Source organism: Cercospora beticola, chromosome 8, assembly GCF_033473495.1.
Source record: "Cercospora beticola chromosome 8, complete sequence".
NCBI classification, from domain to species: domain Eukaryota; kingdom Fungi; phylum Ascomycota; class Dothideomycetes; order Mycosphaerellales; family Mycosphaerellaceae; genus Cercospora; species Cercospora beticola.
The window spans coordinates 1,538,448-1,557,312 of NC_088942.1; the positions used below are offsets into that span (position 1 = coordinate 1,538,448).

Below are 18,865 nucleotides of genomic sequence, written 5' to 3' on the forward strand. Positions count from 1 at the left end.
ACAGCACGTGATGGTTATCTGTTGTCTTCGTACTTTCTCATCATGATTCGGGTCTCAGTCCAGCGGCCTCGATGTATTCGCGTATCCTCGAGCCGCTTCCTTTGCATTCTGATTGGCCTTTTCGCTCGTGTTTGGGTCGTCAATGGTAGCCTTCGAACCACCAGCCTTACACCTTGGACGTCGTTCGCCATGGCCGTTTGTCATCGTCATGCCCGTTGCCTGGAAATCCAGGAGGACTCAGAGTTCTGGCTGACGGTGAGCCCACTGGAGAACAGCGGAACTACTGAAGCTGTGGGTCTGCGTCAGCTCACTTATTTACTTCATTCGATGCAGCGCGACCCCAGCTCCCGCCGTGCAAGCAAAGACTGTTTCATACCTGCTCTCGATGTGCCGCAAAGATGCAACTTGAGGTTGAGAATGACCTTTCCCTCAGCCCACTGCCGACTATGAGGCACATCTTAGTAGTAATTCTTGTTCCTTAGAATTTTGCTCCAAAGCTCATCTGTGAGCAGCTCATTGCCGTCTACGTCTGCAGCCTGGTACAAGTCCTGGGCTGAATCATACATTGATTCGCCTCGGTACGCCATTGTGAAAACCTTGGGGTCCATATCTCCATCAAGTAAGTCCGCGGACTTGAGCACTGCGTGATGCAGAGTCAGGCCGGTAAACTCAAGATCAGAGAAGGTCAGTAGGTCCCAGAGGTTCTTAGCTGGATTCTGGTCGGGAAGGTCCACTTCGAGTGAGATGGACGTGATCCAAGCTGCATTGGTTCCGATGCTCCTGAGCCACTTGCTGACATCTTGTGGTGCAGGGCTCCTGTCTTCGGGTTCCATCTGCGAATGCGGCCAGTAATACGGATCACCAATATCGAACTTGAAAATGTTGACGGCGTACCAGATTGAGATTGCTTCCTCGTAAACTTGTCGACTCACGAAGAGCAGTCCCGTATGCTGACGGATGACGATCTTTCGGGAGACATCGATGCCATCCTCGACCTTCAAAGCTATCTCGTAAATTGTATTGCGCAGCTCTGCAGACAGCGAGAAAAAGCTTGTGCGGGACTGAACTGCACGCATTTCCTGCTCCCTAAACATTCTATTAGCAACATAGAAGGACTTGTTTGTGCAAAATATTCTCTTACTTTTGTTCAAGCCCCGATATGAGCTGTTTCGTGGTCTTCGTTAACAACTCCTCAATGCCCTCGGTCTTCATATACGGAAACTGCGACCTAAGCTGCATGTGTGCGAAATCCTTGATGGCTTTGGTGGAGTCTTTGACCTCATTTGCGAACGACATATCGCCGTGCGGCGATTGTTGAGATGATTGTTGAGGTTTTGGCAATGCTCTTGGGCGTGCGCGGGCGATTTTTGCTCGTGTCGCGAAGGTGTTGGAAGTGTCTATGTGTTGACTGATGTTGTCGCGGAGTTCGCAAACGAGCTTGTGCGTTGAAGTACCTCCTAGGTAAGGCACTACTTGCTTGACTGCACGTTCACTGCGGGGCCGCTTCGGCCCTTCATTCACTTCAGTTCACTTCTTGAGGTTACGCCGCACGTGTTTCTGCTCCTGCACACCAATACATCTTTTCTATAGGTACCTTACGAATGCCGGGCTTGTGACAACCTTGTCGCCACTCCACTCCCGGGCAACGAAATACACAGCTCTTTCCTCTCCCGCATTGCCCTCGAACTCAACTTCACCGCTCACTTCAAGTGGCAGCTGCAGATCTGGCACAAGCTCAGCAGAGACGAAGAGCTCAGCTCCTCCTTTGATTTCAATACGCTTGCAACCAGGATGAAGAAGCTTTTCTACGTCGGCGTTCATGCTGAAAGTTGGCTGTGGCTTATGGAGATTGCCAGCAAGCGCATCGCCGACTTTGACATATCCGCCGATACTACCAGAGACTGTGACCGAGCTCGGCAGATTTCCCGCGAAGGACATGTGCACTCCGTCGGTGTCACCGCTGGTTCGGCTGGCGAAAAGGACTGACTGCGATCCATCCTGTTTGATCTCGTCTTCAGGATTGTAGCTCAGGCCACCGAATGCAGTCGTCCCATTGATCGTCACATCATCGCTGAGATCTATTCGTCCGTCCCAGACAGCTTCGCGATAGCGATCGTAAAGCCTCGCGCCTCCCCACGAGACCCGCAGTATGGTGCAATCCTTGCCTGACTCCTGCCACATGTCACGCTTCCAGACCCGACCCGTCGCGTCAAACGCTTCGATGGAAGAGAAGCCTTCGATACCGAAGAACTCGTAGTGCAAATTTACCTTCCCAGAAGCCTCAATCTCATCTCCCTGGACCTGTCCCCCATCCGTAGTCACAAGTCCCACCAACCGCGGCCCCGTAGTAGCAAACGTGTGCCTCGCACGCAGAGCGTCCGCAATCGACTGTCGGTCCAACGAAGAGGCCAGAATACCCGTCAAACCACCTTTGGTACCAAACACCGCAGTACCAGGTACACCTCCACCACACCTCCCTCGATGCTCATCCGAATTGGCGCAAACTCCTAGCTTCCAGCCTCTCCGCACAGCGTCCTGTAACAACCATTCGAAATGTCCCCAAGCGCTTCCGATTTCCACAAGGCGCTCCAGTTTCGGATGATGCCAGGCTAGATTGCAGCGCCGACCTCCCACATGAGGGATCAAGAGGTGGTCTTCGCTGTCAGCAGCATATGTTGCGTAGACCTCGTCGAGTGGCCAAGCTCCAGGAACAAGGTCCACGGGTCCGTCTTCAGACCATTCGAACGAACGTGCTACGTTACCATGCTTGTCGAATGGGAACTGTGGTGGATGGGTATCGGGATCCGCGAGGAAGACGACGTTATGATCGCCGCCAGCAGCTGAGTTGCCGCACCATTCTGTACCAGGGAAGAGCACGAATGAGCCGGGCTTGTTAAGTGTTTTGATCAATGACAATGTCGATTCCCATCTCTGCTTGGTAATTTGGAAGTCGTTGGCGGTATAGCCAAGAACGTCGAGGCCAGCGATATCTCGGCCATATGTGAAGTTGTAGGTCGAATCTTCTGTGCCTACTGTGTCGTCCGAGTGGACGTGGAGATCGCCAAAGAGGATCCTCGGTACGCCCAGCGCCTGTGAAGCAGTTATGGGAGTTGTGCTTCTCAGCAGCACTTCTCCGTTACTTCCCCGTGCTTCCGCTTCAATAGTATACCGTCCATCACGAGGCAGCGTGAGATCCTCAAACACAACATTGCTCCATCCAGAATCCGGCACCTTCGAACTTCGCCTCAACACCACCTCATCCCCTTCCCTCACAACCAACCCAAACACCAACCCCTCCACATCCCTCACCACATTCCCCCAAACATCCTCCACATGCACAAACACCTTAAACCCCACCCCCGGCCTCACCAACCTCGAACTCCCCACACTCAACTTCTCCATCTCCCCCGCCCCAATCTCCCACTCAAGATCCGGCCGAATAGGCGCAAACCTCGAAGTCCCCACAGGATCAATATAAAATCTCCACCTAAACTTCCTCTCAACAAAAGTCTGAACTCGAGTCCCTTTTCCTCCATAGCGTCTATCGCCTAAGCGAATGAGGATTTTATCTCCGGGGTTGAGATAACCGTCGACGATGTCGATTATGATGGCTTTTTGGAATGGGCGTTCGTGGCCTTTTTGGTCGAAGCGGATGTTGAGGGATTGGACTGTTGCTGGAGTTTGGTTGGGGTGGAGGTCGCGCGGGATGTATTCTGCTGAGATGTAGTTTGGTTTTGTGCGGTCGGAAGTTTGGAAGAGGGCCCAGTCCTATTGATATTTAGTTTTAGATACTTCCCGGATGTCTGAAGGCTCTTTTAGTTCGAGGAGATGACGGGTGATCAAACTTACAGAGTAGAATTTGAAAGTCGCTTTGATCCATGCACCATCTGCTAAGCCAGCAGCCCCGACTTCATATGTTAGTAGGATTTCTGTCCATTGCCCTGCAATTAGTTTCGTGACGTTGCTTTTGACAGTTCCGAGGAATGGTAGCGTCTTGGTATAGTCATAGAGTCCTTCTGGGGCATGGTATGGACCTATAATGTCGGCGCGCTCGAAGGCGGATAGTTGCTTCATGATAATTTCTTTTACTTTTTCGCTGTTCTTGGAAGATGTTGAACTTGAGCTTGCTGAGATCCATACTGATAACGTCTTCTCGTCGTAACCTCGGCGATATGCGTTCGAGCTATCACGCCATCGTGGTTCGTAAGGCGAACAGTGTATGCTCTAATGTGATGTGGAGACATCGCGTGGCATGGGAATGTTGCTGTCCCTTGTTAACAAGCAAACCGAGAAGGATGAACATGAGCAATTCTTCTGCTTGACTCGATCATAGCAGTACTCTGTTATCAGTATTGCTTTGGCATATCCCCAGCCGACAGGTATTGGTCCCATGCTGGCACGGAGACATGTATGCCTCACAGCTACCATCTCTCTTGAAAACACAATTGAGACCTTGAACTGCGCGATCACTCGCGCAGCCATGAAGGTGTACGTGCTCGTTCATATCAGCTACTGTCATAGAATATGCTATTCATCAAGTCATGCGCTCATAAGGAACAACCCTCCAGCAAGCGGTTATTGCAGCGCCGCGTGATCCTGTGCACCAATACGTGCATCCTCCAAGCTGTCTTGTCCCCAAGTTGTCGAAGGACTTGGTCTCCGACTGTCATCGTCTGCGATACTTGAATTTGGCGACGTCTCGGGCGAGACAATATAGAGGTTGTCATATCCTCCCAAGATCAAGCGACTCCAATATGCCATCGCAGGTATTTTGATTGATGCAAGATTTGAATCGTAGTTCGGTGTGTTGCGGTATTCGACCTGCTCGTTCGGTAGGAAGAGATCGTGGCGCTTCACTTCGACGTATGATGATAATCGAGGAATCTCCTTCTTTGTGACGCGGAAGTTTTCATCTTCTGGAGGGATGTGTTAGAATGTGAAGGGCTGCTCAGCTCCAATCAAGTGTTGTTCGATCGCTACTTACTGTCTAACCAAGCACACAAGTCCTTTTGCGACGAGGTCTGCAATCCGCCGCGATACTTGTACAGCAAGATCGGACTCGTATCTTCCTCGTCCAAGTCGTATCGGGAGGCAGTAGTCGAAGTGCTGCTATGCGTTGAATCTGTCAATCCTGTCGCGTTTCTCGTTGCGCCGGTGTCTATTTGCGTCGCCATGATGGTGTGCGTGACCTGTTTACTGGCGGCCTCCAGGCACGAGTTGAGAGAGTGAGTCACGAAAGAAGACCCGAGCGCTACGAGGTTAGGAGAGTCTTTGTGTTGTTTGCTGGACGTCTTGTGGCCAACAGACCGACTGCCTGAGACAGATTGCGAAAGTGGTGGTAGAATGGAGAAGACGGGCGTGCGCCTCTTGCGCTATGTAGCGACTCGCTTTTCGGCGTCAGGCGAAGAGTCAGGCAAGCAGCAAGGCACTGCCGGTGTGCGTTGGTGATCGAGACTGGCCGGACGTCGCTGCCGTGTGCACCTGATGTGTCGTGTTCGGGGAGGAACGCGCCTTCGTCATTTGGACTTGGCAACTGCACAGGCCACTCCGTGAATGCTGCGCCACACACCTTCCGATCGCTTCTCACACATGATTTTGTGCGACACCATCACCTCTTCTGATTGCACCCCATGGCCTACTGTCCGAAGTACCCAAGTACTGTTACGACGATGCGATCCGCGCCTCTGACCGTGGTCGGCGGTCAGGCCTGAGTCACCGGCATTGCTAAGAATGCTCACATCTTTGTGCTCGGAGGATCAGGAGGATCAGGCACAGCCCGCCTGCCGCCTTCTGATTGCACCGAGAGTGCACTGTGAAACGGGCATCCGCTCGCTTGGGAGAATCGCATTCGCTTTGGGCGAAATCACTGCTTCGCCGAATCGCCATGCTGCAGATGCGGGTTACTGTACTGCATGCAGCAGCCCTTTCTGCCTGAGCCACACCCGCTATACCGGGCGGAGAATAGAACGAATCCTACGGCGCGGGTCGTGGAAGATCTCCCATGGAGCCGTCACGAGGCTGAAGGTGAGTAGTGTGCCTGTGGGGACCTCTGTCCTCGCTCGCGCATGTTTGCTCGACTTGTCCTCTGTAGGAAAGTCTCAATAAATCGCTCGTGTCTTGCATAGCGTCCTAGCGTAGCATTTGCAATCCCAGACTGCTACGACTTCACTCACACCCACAGTGCAGAAGGCAGATCACAAGACCAGAAGACTCAAGAAGGGCGGCCTTATTTGAAAGAAGCACCCGGCACCTCCTACATTCCGAGACCTCGACTTTCATGTGACTTTCCCATCGGACCTGTGTGCCAGACTACTGCGCGTCACTTTCGACACGATCATTCTCTCAGCTAACATATTCAAAACCCACCGCGATCCCAAGTAGCACAGCCCACCGCCCTTCGCTCGACCACCGGATCCCAGCGATACACATACACCTAGAAAGAGCCAGGCAGCCATCGCTTAGTCAATTCAATACCAGCTTCGCGTCAGCTTTCCCAGCCCATTGGAATAGTAGCGCAGCTGTCAACAGAGGTCCATTGCCCATAGTGGCGTCGACAAAGTGGATGCGATACCGTTGAAGCCGTGGGATTTCCTGCGGTCTACGCCCGCTATGGATCACAGTACATCATCACTGTCGGTGGCGGCTGCAGGTGGAAATGGCTCGCAAACGAGAGGCTCATCGCGAGCACCGAGTGTCCCGAGGAGAGAAGAGACGGGAGACTCAGAAAAGGCAGGGAGGGTATGGGCACGAGGCGTTGGAGATCCATGGGACCCCTGTATATTAACGTGCGATGGGGGTGGCATACGCGGATACAGCAGCTTGCTCATCCTTAAGGCACTGATGGTAAGTGGCCATCTCCCCACAAGTGCCCAAGCGCATCCGCACGTCAAGCGGACAACAGGTCACCTGAGAGCGATGCTGACGATACCTGCAGCACGAGATCTGGGTATGGGAACAGTACTACGATGGACACTCGACAGTAAAGATACGGACAGACAGCCCAACAGAAATGCGCACCGACAGCCCGACATCCTTTCGCGAAATGAACGACATCGAACAAGCGCAGTCGGGAGCCGCACGAGGACGACGTGGCTCGCACAATCAGTCAAGCAAAGACTCTTATCAAACCGCACAATCCCACGGCGTCGACGTCGATCTTCCCGAGAGCAAAATTGCGCCACAGAGAGCTGCTACAGCAATAGCCGAAGACGAGCTCACCAGTGATCTGTCGGCAAAGAAAGCCATTTCAGAGGAAGAGCTTCTTCCATGTCACTACTTCGATTTCATGTACGGAACATCGACGGGTGGCCTGATCGCGACTATCCTCGGGCGACTACGCATGTCAGTAACCGAAGCCCTCGAGCTGTATCGCAAAGTTGGCAACGACCTTTTCGGCACGAAACGCAGCTCGATACCCCTGAGGACCAAATACCACCACGAGCCGCTTGAGCAGGCAGTGAGAGATATCGTGAGTAGTCGTTGCCACGAGCACGAGAATTGTGACGGGAATGACCTTCATCCTTTGGAGTTAAATTCAGTCGATGCTATGGGCAAGCCTGTCCCATTTGATGTTGATAAGCCTCGTGTCTGCCAATCATGCTGCCTAGCGGCCACCCACAACGAGAACATCAATGAAGCCTACCTCCTGCGATCGTACCCTCAATTCTACGGAGAGTCCACACCGAATTGGATCACTAGATACAACGAAGGAGCGGATGCGATACCTATCTGGCAAGTGACTCGCGCCACATCCGCCGCACCATTCTACTTCCAAATGGTCAAAGCCATAGTAGACGACATTGGCGTCGAGCGTGAAGTCCACTTCAAAGACGGTGGCATCCGAGAGAACAACCCTAGCGCAGCAGCTTTAAGCGAATTCCACGCCTTGTACGAAGGTAAAGCCAAGCAGCCAGCACTCATGCTCAGCGTCGGTACAGGACGACCAAACCAGGCACGAGACGGCTTCGCAACAAACTGGCCTTCTTGGTTCGGCCGCATGAAAGTCGTCAACGATTTCATGGAGAAGCGAGCGGTCTTACAGAATCTTCTGATCAAGTACACGGAAGGTGAACGCCAACACCAGCATATGCGCGAGTACGCACAAGGCGAACACACTTGGTACAAGCGCTTGAATGTCTCGCACGGTCTGGAGAATATGCCGCTGGACTCTTGGGATCGAGGGCTGTGGACGGATCCCAAGACCGGAGAAGAGCGCACTGTGCCAGGCGGAGCAAGCTTGACGATGATGGAAGAGGTGACGGAGGAGTATCTGAGCCGGCCATATGATAAGAACATCGACACGTATGCGCCGCCGAGTACGATGTTGAGACAGGCTGCGCAGAAGTTGGTTTTGCAGCGTCGTGCGCGAGAGGAACTTGGTGGACCCAGGTGGGATACTTTCGTGGGTAAAGGACTCCATGGACGCAAGGTAGAAGCGACTCGTGTCAATGGGCATGCGGGCTGAGAGATGACTCTGGAGAACCGTCGACCCCCCAGCCGAGCGAAATGCAGACTGGTGCTGCGATAGCTCTGGCTCTCTCCTCGAGACCGATTGCGAGGATGCAGCCTCAAAACTAAGAGGCCTGCGGTGTCTGCGCGAAGAAGACGCTTCGAATCCTCAGTGCCGAGAGAGGTCACGGAGTACCAAGCAAGACACAGAGAGTCGGAGGCCAACCACGTGCTCATACTGGGCCAGACTCCAACTGATGAGCTTGGGGATGAGATACAGACTACAGCGCGACCTGAACGCGAGCTTCAGGGCTAATACGACAAGAGCAGGCTGTTCACAAAGAAAGATGTAATGGGTATGAGGACATACTGTCAACACAGGCGGCCTGCATGTAAATATATCGATGTCTAGCTCATATGAGGACGCTGTGAACACAAGCTTCAGTATTCGTTGTCGGTCTTCACAACGACTGGAACGTCAGCAATGCTAATGTCGAATCTCGTGCTTGAGTGTGCCGTGGCAGAGATCCGGCTGTAAGCGCTCCACTTCCATCACATGCCTAGCCGTCCATGAAAGGTGCCGGAGACCGGTTCGAGCTCTTTGTAGCTCTCTGCCAAGCGTACGTCAGGGAGCGGGAGCGCATGTGAAAAGCACAAACTCGCAGAGCTGAGCTGCTGTGTCCAAGCTCACTTTGCCCATGTGAGCCGGTCATTTGGATGGAAGTGGAGTATAGGTCTCGCATCAAATAGCAATAACAGTCGGACGAGATTCGGAAGCACGGCGAAACGGGCTTTGTCGCAATCCAGGAACGTGTGAACCTTGTTGACCTCGGCACAAAGTTGAGCTCCCAAGCAAATGCACGCTATCCGGCTAGCAACAGCGACGTGTGCCTAGCTACGGACCAAGTAGAAATATCTTGAGTGCGCGTTCTGCCTCCTCTTTGATAAGCGAGTGTGTAGGTTCAGATCCTGCTCAGCGTTCCCGTCGTCCCATTGTCCCTCCAGCCTCTTCCTCAGCAGCAGAACATCCTAAGCACCGAAGACGACCGAACAGCAGCATCCCGATACCGGACACTTCGCTGGCGTAGCCCAGTATGACTTCTTCCACGGCAGACAATGTCAAGGAGTCTGCAAAGGACAAGGCGGCTGAGTTGAAGCAAAGGATCCCGTCCGCCGATCAGATCAAAGACACGGCACAACAGACTCTCCAAGATGCCAAACAGGCAGTTCCCACATCGAAGGAAGAGCTCAAGGAAATAGCAGAGGAGACAGGGAAACGTGCATACCAGAGCTTGCGAGACCTGATAGCAGGAGGAGTAGGAGGAGTCTGTGCAGTCGTTGTCGGGCATCCTTTCGATCTGGTCAAGGTGCGATTACAGACAGCTGAGAAGGGCGTCTACAATGGAGCAATGGACGTGGTGCGGAAGACAATTGCACGAGAAGGTCCCGTGCGAGGGCTCTACGCCGGTGTCTCTGCACCGCTCGTAGGTGTAACACCCATGTGTAAGTTGTTCTCACCTTCAACCATCCCACACGACAACTGAAAGCACATATCCTAACTTCTCCTCCCCACCACAGTCGCCGTAAACTTCTGGGCCTACGGCGTAGGAAAACAACTCGTCGACCGCTTCTCCACAGTCGAAAATGGCCAATACTCCGTCGGCCAAGTCTGCGCCGCAGGTTTCTTCTCCGCCATCCCCATGACAGCCATCACCGCGCCCTTCGAACGCGTAAAAATCATCCTCCAAATCCAAGGCCAAAAAGAGCTCAAACCAGGCGAGAAACCGCGCTACAGCGGCGGCGGAGACGTCGTCAGACAATTATACAAAGAAGGTGGAATCCGCTCTGTTTACCGCGGTAGCGTCATGACTCTCGCTCGTGATGGACCGGGTTCGGCGGCATATTTCGCGACGTATGAGATTTTGAAGAAGAATTTGACGCCTAAGGATCCGGTTACGGGGAAGCCCGGGCAGATGAGTTTGACGGCTATTATGGCTGCTGGTGGAGCTGCTGGCGTGGCTATGTGGACGGCTGTGTTTCCTGTTGATACGATCAAGTCGAAATTGCAGAGTGCGGATAAGGCGCAGACGATTACGGCGTGCGTGAAGGAGATTTATGGGAAAGGTGGTGTGAAGGCTTTCTTCCCTGGGTTGGGTCCTGCGATGGCGAGAGCGGTGCCTGCGAATGCGGCGACGTTTTTGGGTGTGGAATTGGCACATGCAGCCATGAATAAGGTCTTCTAGGGAAGAGACGCACGATGCGGGAGAAGGCGTGGTTGGCATAAGAATGGGTCTGGGAGGATGGCTTGCGTTTGCTACGCGTGGCTCGACGCCTCTTCTTCACGCGAGATGGCAATGGATCGAAGGAAATCTTCCTGTGTGACACAGCGTCAACGTGGCCGAGGCGACTGTCCGCCGTTCCGGTCGGCAAGCAAGCGTCTCCGGGGAACGGCATTTGTCCTCATCTGCAGCTATGCGCAACATGCGATAGATCAATGCCAGGGACGAAAGATGAATCATAGACTCTGGCGTCGACATGGCTCGACACGTGATAGAGAAGAAATGAATGCACGAGATGAAGTGGAAATTATTCATTCCTCGACGTCTGAACTATTTCTTTTTTGTTTCATTGCACTCAGTCATGTCATCGTTTCGCTGCCGCGTACTGTCGCCCACTTCCGCTTCTGTTACCGTTGTCCTTGCTGATCTCATCACCGTCATTATTAACATCCATCCTGACCACTATTGACTCCGTCCGAGACTGCCTGTCTCGCATCATCTGCCCTTGTCTGCTCATACGCTCGTTCGCATAGCATTCAAACTCATCCGGCGTCGTGACAACAGGCGAAGGCGACCGAGATCTCATCACCGCATCGTAGCGCATCGCATCATCTGTCCCGGGCCTTCTTGACACTCTCCGCTCATACGCACTCTCATCCAGTATCACAGGCGGAGGATACTGAACGCCATGTACACCCGACTCCAGCGGTCTCAACTCTTGATACACCCTTCCATTATGATCCTCCGTCAAAGCCTGAGAATTCTTATGAAAAGACTCTCCCGTCCCAGTAGCATAATGCGAAACTCCGCTCCCAAAAGACCTCTTCAACGTATCGCGAACGTATCTTCGGAAGAAAGCTCGGAGCGAGGGTGCACAAGCGCACATGATAGCCAATTGACATTCGACAATCGACCATGCGAAGAAAGTGTGTCCGACCCAGGTTGAGTCCATTGTTGTTCGGATTTTCCAGAGGTAATATGTCCGAGCGACTCCCGCTCCAGTAGCGACTAATCCGAGTGCGAAGGTCAAGTTCAAAACGATCTTTTGGCGGAAGGAGATGGCGAGGTTGTAGTGGTTGAGTAGTAAGCAGGGGACAGCGACTGCGATGAGATCGCTGATGACGCTGAGGACGCCGGCCCAGACGGCAACTTTTGTAGTTGCGATGCAGGTATATTCTTTCTTGTAGGTAGGGCTGAAAGCATTCCATATCGCGTCTGTTGGTCGGCATGCTAAGATGTAGGCGAGTAAAACGCCAACGCCATAGCAGCAGGTGAAAATGAAAGCGGCTCGAAGTGTCCAGACCCATCGGCGGTTGAGCGTCTCTTTTATCATGCGGCGGTGGAATAGGAGGATCGAGAGTTTGGTGCAGACGGTTGCTGCTACGAAGAGGACTTGAGCTATCCAGCCGGTCTGAATTCTGGTCAGCCTTGAGCATCATAGTCACGGCGTTGTTCAGTGACATACCAAAGCTGCAGGGACCGCCCAATCGATTTTGTTATCCCAAGCATGTCTATCGAGGCCATATTCTGTTGTGAGTATCCAAGTCGCCACAGTCATGCCGATGGCGAATAACTAGTGGCGGGTCAGAAAGATCTGTTGTATCTTGACCATCTCGCATACTCACGTATCCGAGGAAGACGAGCACATCGTCAAGACCAAATGTTCCAGCCAACTTTCTTGCCCTTAGGTAGAACCTCCCCGATAGCATGATCGTCACTGCTATTTGCCATACTAGCAGAAAAGCTGGCATCCATGTTCGCCGCACAGGATTGATCTAGAGTGTCAGAACAATGGTCAGCGTCTGTTTTGGAACAGTGTGGAGGGTCATATTACTTACATAGTTAGGAGTAGGCCATTTGGAAATCTCTTCGAGGTCGATGTCTTTGAAGCCGCCACCTGAGAGAGACATTTCGGCAACCATATGGAGGAACAATCGAGCTCACGGAAAGTAGGAGCAAGTCCAAATGCCAGACGAAGACGCCGATCGAATACCTTGCTCAAGAATCAAGCCACATTAGTTCAACAAGTAAAGCAATAGTGATATAAGACCTGCTCAGCGCGAAAGGCAAGAACTCGTGCCACAAAGCAGCAGACGACGCACACAAATATACCCTTCCGCAATCGAATGCGTGTCATCGAATTCCAGAACCATCACTCAAGCAATCTACAAAGATCCTGAACACCGGCGTCCTGCATCATGTAGAAGACGCAGCGGGCCTGCGTGGGATTTCGACAAGCTCACTCTACCAGATCTGCCACAACGTGCAGCAAAGAACCATGTGAGCGGAGACGGTGAAGATCTACACACCCATGTGGCGAGTCGGCGCGCTGGCTGCGCCCGTCAACGTGCTCCAGTGTGGCGGGTATAATGTGCAGCGTGCAGAAGGGGGATTGCGGAAGTTTGGAGCTAAAGATCGATCTGGCCGTGCAGGGAAATCGCTCTTTTCTTCACGGAGCACAAAATCTCGTGAGCGGTGGAGGTTGACAGGGGTGCGTTCTACATGCTGGCGCGGGAATCTTCAGCTCCACTGCGTTAAGGCTTCTGACTGGTAATATTCGCATTGAGTCCGCGCGTGCTTCGAGCACTGGTTCGTCTTCGATCTTCGAGTCGTTGTCGTGTACCGTCAGGTGTTCTGTTTGATGAGTGGTATCGTAATTTGTCCCGGACGCAAGACGCCTGATCAAGCGAAGCCAGATCACGCCACAGATTCCAATTCGTCGAATGGACTCGTCAGCACAGAAACGATCAGTTCACGTCTGGGGTACCGATGCTTCGGCACTGGGTCGATTGCATCTACCACATCGGGTGGGAGTGGAAGTAGTGCGCTGCATGCATGATGCTGTCAAGAGTAACGGTGTTCAGGTGTCAAGGGAAGATGCCGGTTCGCGGGACGGCATGCTTTACTGGTCGTACACATATTGCTTGCTTCGCCAGTGGCTTGTTCCCATCTCAGCGGCATCACGGATTTCGAGACCAAGGAGTCGGAGACGACTACATGCGGTCTGTCGGCTGCTGCATGCTCGGGTTGCCGTGCTGTCCGATGTTCTCTGATAGACGTGAAAGGGAATGCTGAAGGCCGGCCTCAGCTCACTCTCCTCAACAACAAGTCATAGCTTTCAATCTTCGCTTAGGTGCGTTAGCCTCCGGATCTGCGGACGAGGTCCTCTATGTTGGAGGAGTGTCCGCCGCGCCAGAAATCAACCACGCACGGAGTTGCTCGAAGGCTTCCGAGGTCCAGCTCTTCAACTCTAATCAGCGTACGCAATGCATCTGAAATGATTTGCGACGACCCTCGAAGGCGCTCTGAGGCGGATCACCGGAAAGTGGAGTCGCGCTTCATCCTAGCCAGACCGATCGTGCTTTTGCAAGGATAAAGGCCAGGGTCGTCACGCCAGCAGCAACGATTGTGCAGACAGCTGCAGTGGTAACATCCTGCGCTACAGTCAGCTCTCCCGACACTCAGAGTACAAATTAGCCGTAGGCACACAAGATCGTGATAATCATACGGACAGGTCAATCGCACATCGCGCCGGTGGCATGTTCGAAGTTGAACTACGGATATGTATACAGCAATACCGTACAATGTTCGCGTTAGTAAGGCTCCCCAGACTACGACCAGCGATAGGCGAAAAAATGGCCGTCTTAGCGTGATGAACCCACGCGCATTCATGATCCAGCGCGAGGTCGGCAATGTTCGTGATGGATCGCAAAAGTACATTATGCTTCAGTGTGCTTTGCTTCGACGCTTCTCCGCCTTCACTCTGTCCCTCTTACCGTAGCCGATCGACTTGCGCTTGCTGCTGCCGCCACTGGATTTGAGCTTGTCCATGAAAGCTGAGGGGGCCATGTTGGGGCTGCCTTTCAAGCTTTCTGCGTCGCTTGTGACGAACCCAGTGTCCTCGAACTGGGTATCAGGCACCTGCTGCGTGACTTCTGAAGGATCTTCGTCTTCCTCCGAGGCACTGTGTCCAGCCTCCTGGGCCCGATGATCATCCTTGACATCGTCGTCGCTTTCATGAGTATCGTCCTCGTCATCCAGAACCTCAGCAGGTATGCGTGCAACATCCTCCATGTCGTCTTCACTTTCCGATTCAGTAACATAGTCTCTTGATTTGCCGTTGTTCTTCCGAGGTCCTTGCCCAAACCTCTCCTTGCGAGACTTCCTGATAGTATCAATCTCCTCTTTCGTCTTACCGATCAATTCCGTCCTAAAGGTACGGGTGATGGCGTCGAGATTTCCTGCATTGTGTTTTTCAACCCATCTCGCCAGCACCAAGGCTTTGGCAGGTATAGTGTCCACTTTCTCGAGCCTCCGCTTGATTTTTGCGCTGTTGGTTGGCCAGTTTGCGATTGCATGCTCAAGAGCCACCCTACGCAAAGGACTCGCGTATGAGAATAGACTGAATCGGCTGTGCATATTCTTAGAGGACACGATGGACCAGACCACGTTCTTCTCGTCACGGAAGTGCTGATGGGGATTATCAAAAGAAGAATGGATCTCGACGAATACATCGTAGTAGTCGCCAATTTCAAATTCTTTGAGCGCACGCTTGGCTTGAGCAACTTTGGAGGGATTGTCGTCGTCGCGGGCTCGTTGTGTAGTGCTCCATGAGACATCGTTGTTCTTGGCCTTTGCCTGTGAAGCCCGCAACTTGAGATACTTTTCACGACACCGCTTCGTGGTGCGCTTGCCTTCGAGCTTATCGGAAACCACTTTCCAATTGATCAAAGCCTCCAGACGTTCGCGATCTCGGAGAAGCGCACGATCGTCTCGCTGCTCATTCTTGATCACGTCGATGCATTCTTCAACGGCGGCCAGAAGTTGCTCTTCTTCCTCGATCGTCCACGGACCCAAGACTTTGTGTGCAAATTCGAAATGGTTCCTCCAGCGATCTTTGCAGTCCTGCGCAGTTCTGCCCACAAGGTCACTGATGGCTGTCCACTTGAGTGGGTACCTCGCATAAGCGGACCGAAGTGCCTCGTCGTCCTCTGGAGTCCAAGGACCGCGCTGTTGTCCGTGATAACGACGCTGGCAAAACTTGCGAACGGACTCCACTGAGCGATCAGAGAAGGCGGCGAACATGTCAGTCTTGAAGCAGCCGCAAGTCTTCCAGTTCTGCACCTGCGCCATGAGCTGAGCTTCGCTGAGTCCTTCCTTCTGCATGGCGCTTTCGAAGATTTTGTCTGCGAGCTCCTTCTCTTCCTGAGTAAAGGGGCCGCTCATTGTCACTCGGCGTTTGGGTTTGGCCGGCTTTTCGGGTCCGTCGTCATTGGACTTGCGCTTCTTGGGTTTCGATCCTGACGCCATAACCTCATGCTCACGTCGTCGCTTGTTTTTGCTACGCGTTGCTTCTTGTGCCGCGGCGCTGCTGACGGTGCCCATCGAATCGGAGTCTTCAGTCGCGACCTCGTTTGGTGGCACCTCGAAGTCTGCTTCCCCAGAATTTCGCTTCCGCTTCCGAGAAATCTTGGCGTCAGGCACAGACTGCTCGAGTTCCTCAGGCGGAACAGGAGGTTCTTGACTTTGACCGGCGAGCCATTCATCGACATTCGACGTTTGCGTTGCAGTGTTGAGAAGATGGGCGCCTTGATCAGATGTTGGAGGCGTGGGGATCACGGCAGGGACGGCTAGTGCAGGATTGACGCGTACGCGTGGTGGTCTTGCCACTTTCCGCTGTTTCCTCACGACCGGATCTGGAGATTTCGCTGCGGTGGACGTGTCGACGACGGCAGAAGGTGGTTCTTTGGCACTGATTGCTGCTTTTTTGCCCTTGCTCCTTGTTGTCTTCCGAGGCTTGTCGACCGCATCGGGGGCTGTCGCGTCGTAGTCGGCCTGCGCTCCAGCTTCGGTGTCCTTTGCGGCATCAGCGTGCATCACTTCCGCCTGCACCTCGTCCGCCTTCTGCCCGAGTGCTGCTTTGTTGACCTCTATTTCTTCAGCCTCAGGATCACCATCCTCTGTTCCCGCGACATCCTCTTGAGCCGCGTCCACAACACTGTGAGCTTCCACATCGTCGTCGTCCTCTTGAAGCGACACAGAGTCTTCGGGCTGGTCGTGATCGTCTTCTTGGGTCTCCGGTCGATCTTGCTCTTCGTCTTCGGCTTGAATCTCCATAGGGTCTTCAGAATGCTCCTGTTGGCCCAGTGATTCCTTGCCCGAATCCGGCGATTGTGCAGTTGGGACAGTCACAGACACATGCTCAACGCCTTGGGGCGCTGCACTGTTGGCAGCCCTTTGTTCTGCCATCATGCGTAGCTCTAGATCACGCTGGGCAATTGACTCGTGTAAGAAGTGCTTAGTGCTCTTCATGCCTTCTTTCTTGGCCTTGGCCTCTCTTTTCTCTGATTTCGTGTGTTTTGCGATTGGAAACTTCTCCCCACGGGCAGCGTACACAACAGACGTCTCGCCTTCCTCGTTGATGACATACTTTGCCAGTCCCTTGTAGAGCTCACGTTCCAGGCTGCATTCGACAATGTATTCGCGTAATGCATTCCGAGCTGCTCTGCGCTTGTTCTCGCGCGTCTCCCATTCGCCTTGTGGATTCGCAATGGGCTCCTCGGTCTCCAGGTCATCGGCAGTGAGCTTGCGCTGCCGCATATACTCTGTTACTTGGTCCTCGGTAGGCTCGGGCCAGGCTTGTTCTTCGCCTGCGTCGTCGTCCATACTGTCGTCTTCCAGTCCTTCTTCACTTTCCTCAGCCTGCTCGATTTCTGTTCCCGGCGTGCCTTGGTCGTCCTCTATTTCTTCGGAGGAAGCCTTCATCTCACTGACAATTGAACGACCCTGGACAGGGTCTGCAGTGGTAGATGGCACTGTGGAACCCGATGAAGCAGGTCCCTCAGCCTGATCTGGGGCTGCACCTCTCTCTTCCGCTTCACTGATCTGGCCTACAGCCAACTGCACCTGATCCGCGTCTTTCGATCTGCTTTGTGCCGCTTCCACTTCAGCAACAGCCTCGTCGATCTTGGAAAACCAATCGCTTCCCTGATTGTTATTCTGCAGCTCTGCTAGCACGCTCTTCCCAGTTGCGCTCAGAGCATCTGGGCCATTCTGTGAATGCTTGTGTTTGTCAGGAGATTGTAGCTGACTCTGCGCCCTCGACAACTGCCCTTGCAACTCTTCGACGTGATTGAGCAGCGCCTGCGCCTGCGTGGCTTCCAATATCTCACTCGAAGGAATGACGACTTGCGGCGGTGGCGGTACTGGCGAATGATACGGTGTAGGACTTCGGCGCGCGGTTGTGCGCGGTTTGTTTTGGCGAAGTGGACTGAAGCGCCGATCTGCCTTCACTTGTCCAGAGCGTGCTGGCGCGGCGTCTTCCTCGCTTCTCGCTGCTTTTGGGAGAGCCTTGCGTTTCTTCTGCTGCGGCTGCACCTCCTCGTCGCTACCTTCCACCGATGGTACCACTTTGACAACGCGAGGGCTTAGAAGGCGACGCTGCGAGCTTTGGCTGACCCGCTTCTTGGGAACTTTCGCTGGGGCTGAGGATGTAGGTTGGGATGACGGAATGGTTTGCGACAGAGGCGGCGCGTCTGCAGTGTTCGGTCGCGGCACATTGATGGGGCTCCAATGTATCGTCGTGGTGTGGTCGTGGTCGGATAGGGTTTCCATCACGTTGCTCTCGTTCGGCTGCCCGCGTGCTGCTTCTCGATCAACGTCGCTGAGTTCTGGCGTGGGCGTTCTTGCGATCACGATTTGTTGTGATTGTTGCGTGATCTGGCTGGAGGACTGGCCCATGGTGAAGCTCCTGCCTCGACAACATGTCGGTGAGAGTTCTACATCCTCCTTCACGCTGCTTGCTGCCCATGTTCATCATTCAACTTTAAAGCTGCGGGACATTGGAATCCCTGCACACGCTGCACGAAAGCACACTAGCGCGCTTTCGGCGTTCGGCTGATCGCTTATTACGCGCGCCCCAGCCGTGCTGGGTCAGCCTAACATCAGCAGATACAACTTCCTGCGCGCATTCAACTACCTACTTCCAAGCGAAGAACACGCGAAAACAGCGGCTGGCCGCCTGTACGGACCGATAGAACGCCAACTGTACCAGCAAGAACCACTGCGAACACCTATCTAGCGCGCATTCCGGAGACCATATCCTTGGAACTGGCCACTACCTCCCAGGACTTCAGGTC

General features: G+C 53.5%; 7 protein-coding genes across 7 annotated transcripts; 2 read left to right on the plus strand and 5 right to left on the minus strand.

Annotated features, from left to right (window-relative positions):
• Nucleotides 1-458: 458 nt before the first annotated feature.
• RHO25_011895 (uncharacterized protein) lies at nucleotides 459-1,296 on the minus strand (the record flags this gene model as incomplete). The annotated part of the gene is made up of 2 exons (XM_023603308.1): nucleotides 459-1,086; nucleotides 1,142-1,296. The coding sequence occupies 2 exons, from the start codon at nucleotides 1,294-1,296 to the stop codon at nucleotides 459-461; spliced, it is 783 nt and encodes a 260-aa protein (XP_023454366.1).
• A 288-nt stretch (nucleotides 1,297-1,584) lies between these two features.
• Nucleotides 1,585-4,074, minus strand: RHO25_011896 (uncharacterized protein; the record flags this gene model as incomplete). Its single annotated transcript, XM_023603309.2, has 2 exons — nucleotides 1,585-3,768; nucleotides 3,850-4,074. The coding sequence occupies 2 exons, from the start codon at nucleotides 4,072-4,074 to the stop codon at nucleotides 1,585-1,587; spliced, it is 2,409 nt and encodes an 802-aa protein (XP_023454670.1).
• Nucleotides 4,075-4,575: 501 nt separating this feature from the next.
• Nucleotides 4,576-5,174, minus strand: RHO25_011897 (uncharacterized protein; the record flags this gene model as incomplete). Its single annotated transcript, XM_023603310.2, has 2 exons — nucleotides 4,576-4,916; nucleotides 4,985-5,174. The coding sequence occupies 2 exons, from the start codon at nucleotides 5,172-5,174 to the stop codon at nucleotides 4,576-4,578; spliced, it is 531 nt and encodes a 176-aa protein (XP_023454364.1).
• Nucleotides 5,175-6,609: 1,435 nt separating this feature from the next.
• RHO25_011898 (uncharacterized protein) lies at nucleotides 6,610-8,464 on the plus strand (the record flags this gene model as incomplete). The annotated part of the gene is made up of 2 exons (XM_023603311.2): nucleotides 6,610-6,843; nucleotides 6,935-8,464. 2 exons carry the CDS (start codon nucleotides 6,610-6,612, stop codon nucleotides 8,462-8,464), a joined length of 1,764 nt encoding a protein of 587 aa, XP_023454365.1.
• Nucleotides 8,465-9,542: 1,078 nt separating this feature from the next.
• RHO25_011899 (uncharacterized protein) lies at nucleotides 9,543-10,691 on the plus strand (the record flags this gene model as incomplete). The annotated part of the gene is made up of 2 exons (XM_023603312.2): nucleotides 9,543-9,951; nucleotides 10,027-10,691. The coding sequence occupies 2 exons, from the start codon at nucleotides 9,543-9,545 to the stop codon at nucleotides 10,689-10,691; spliced, it is 1,074 nt and encodes a 357-aa protein (XP_023454367.1).
• A 400-nt stretch (nucleotides 10,692-11,091) lies between these two features.
• RHO25_011900 (uncharacterized protein) lies at nucleotides 11,092-12,637 on the minus strand (the record flags this gene model as incomplete). Its single annotated transcript, XM_023603313.2, has 4 exons — nucleotides 11,092-12,138; nucleotides 12,193-12,300; nucleotides 12,353-12,502; nucleotides 12,566-12,637. 4 exons carry the CDS (start codon nucleotides 12,635-12,637, stop codon nucleotides 11,092-11,094), a joined length of 1,377 nt encoding a protein of 458 aa, XP_023454368.2.
• Nucleotides 12,638-14,453: 1,816 nt separating this feature from the next.
• Nucleotides 14,454-18,467, minus strand: RHO25_011901 (uncharacterized protein; the record flags this gene model as incomplete). The annotated part of the gene is made up of 1 exon (XM_023603314.2): nucleotides 14,454-18,467. One exon carries the CDS (start codon nucleotides 18,465-18,467, stop codon nucleotides 14,454-14,456), a length of 4,014 nt encoding a protein of 1,337 aa, XP_023454731.1.
• Nucleotides 18,468-18,865: the final 398 nt, after the last annotated feature.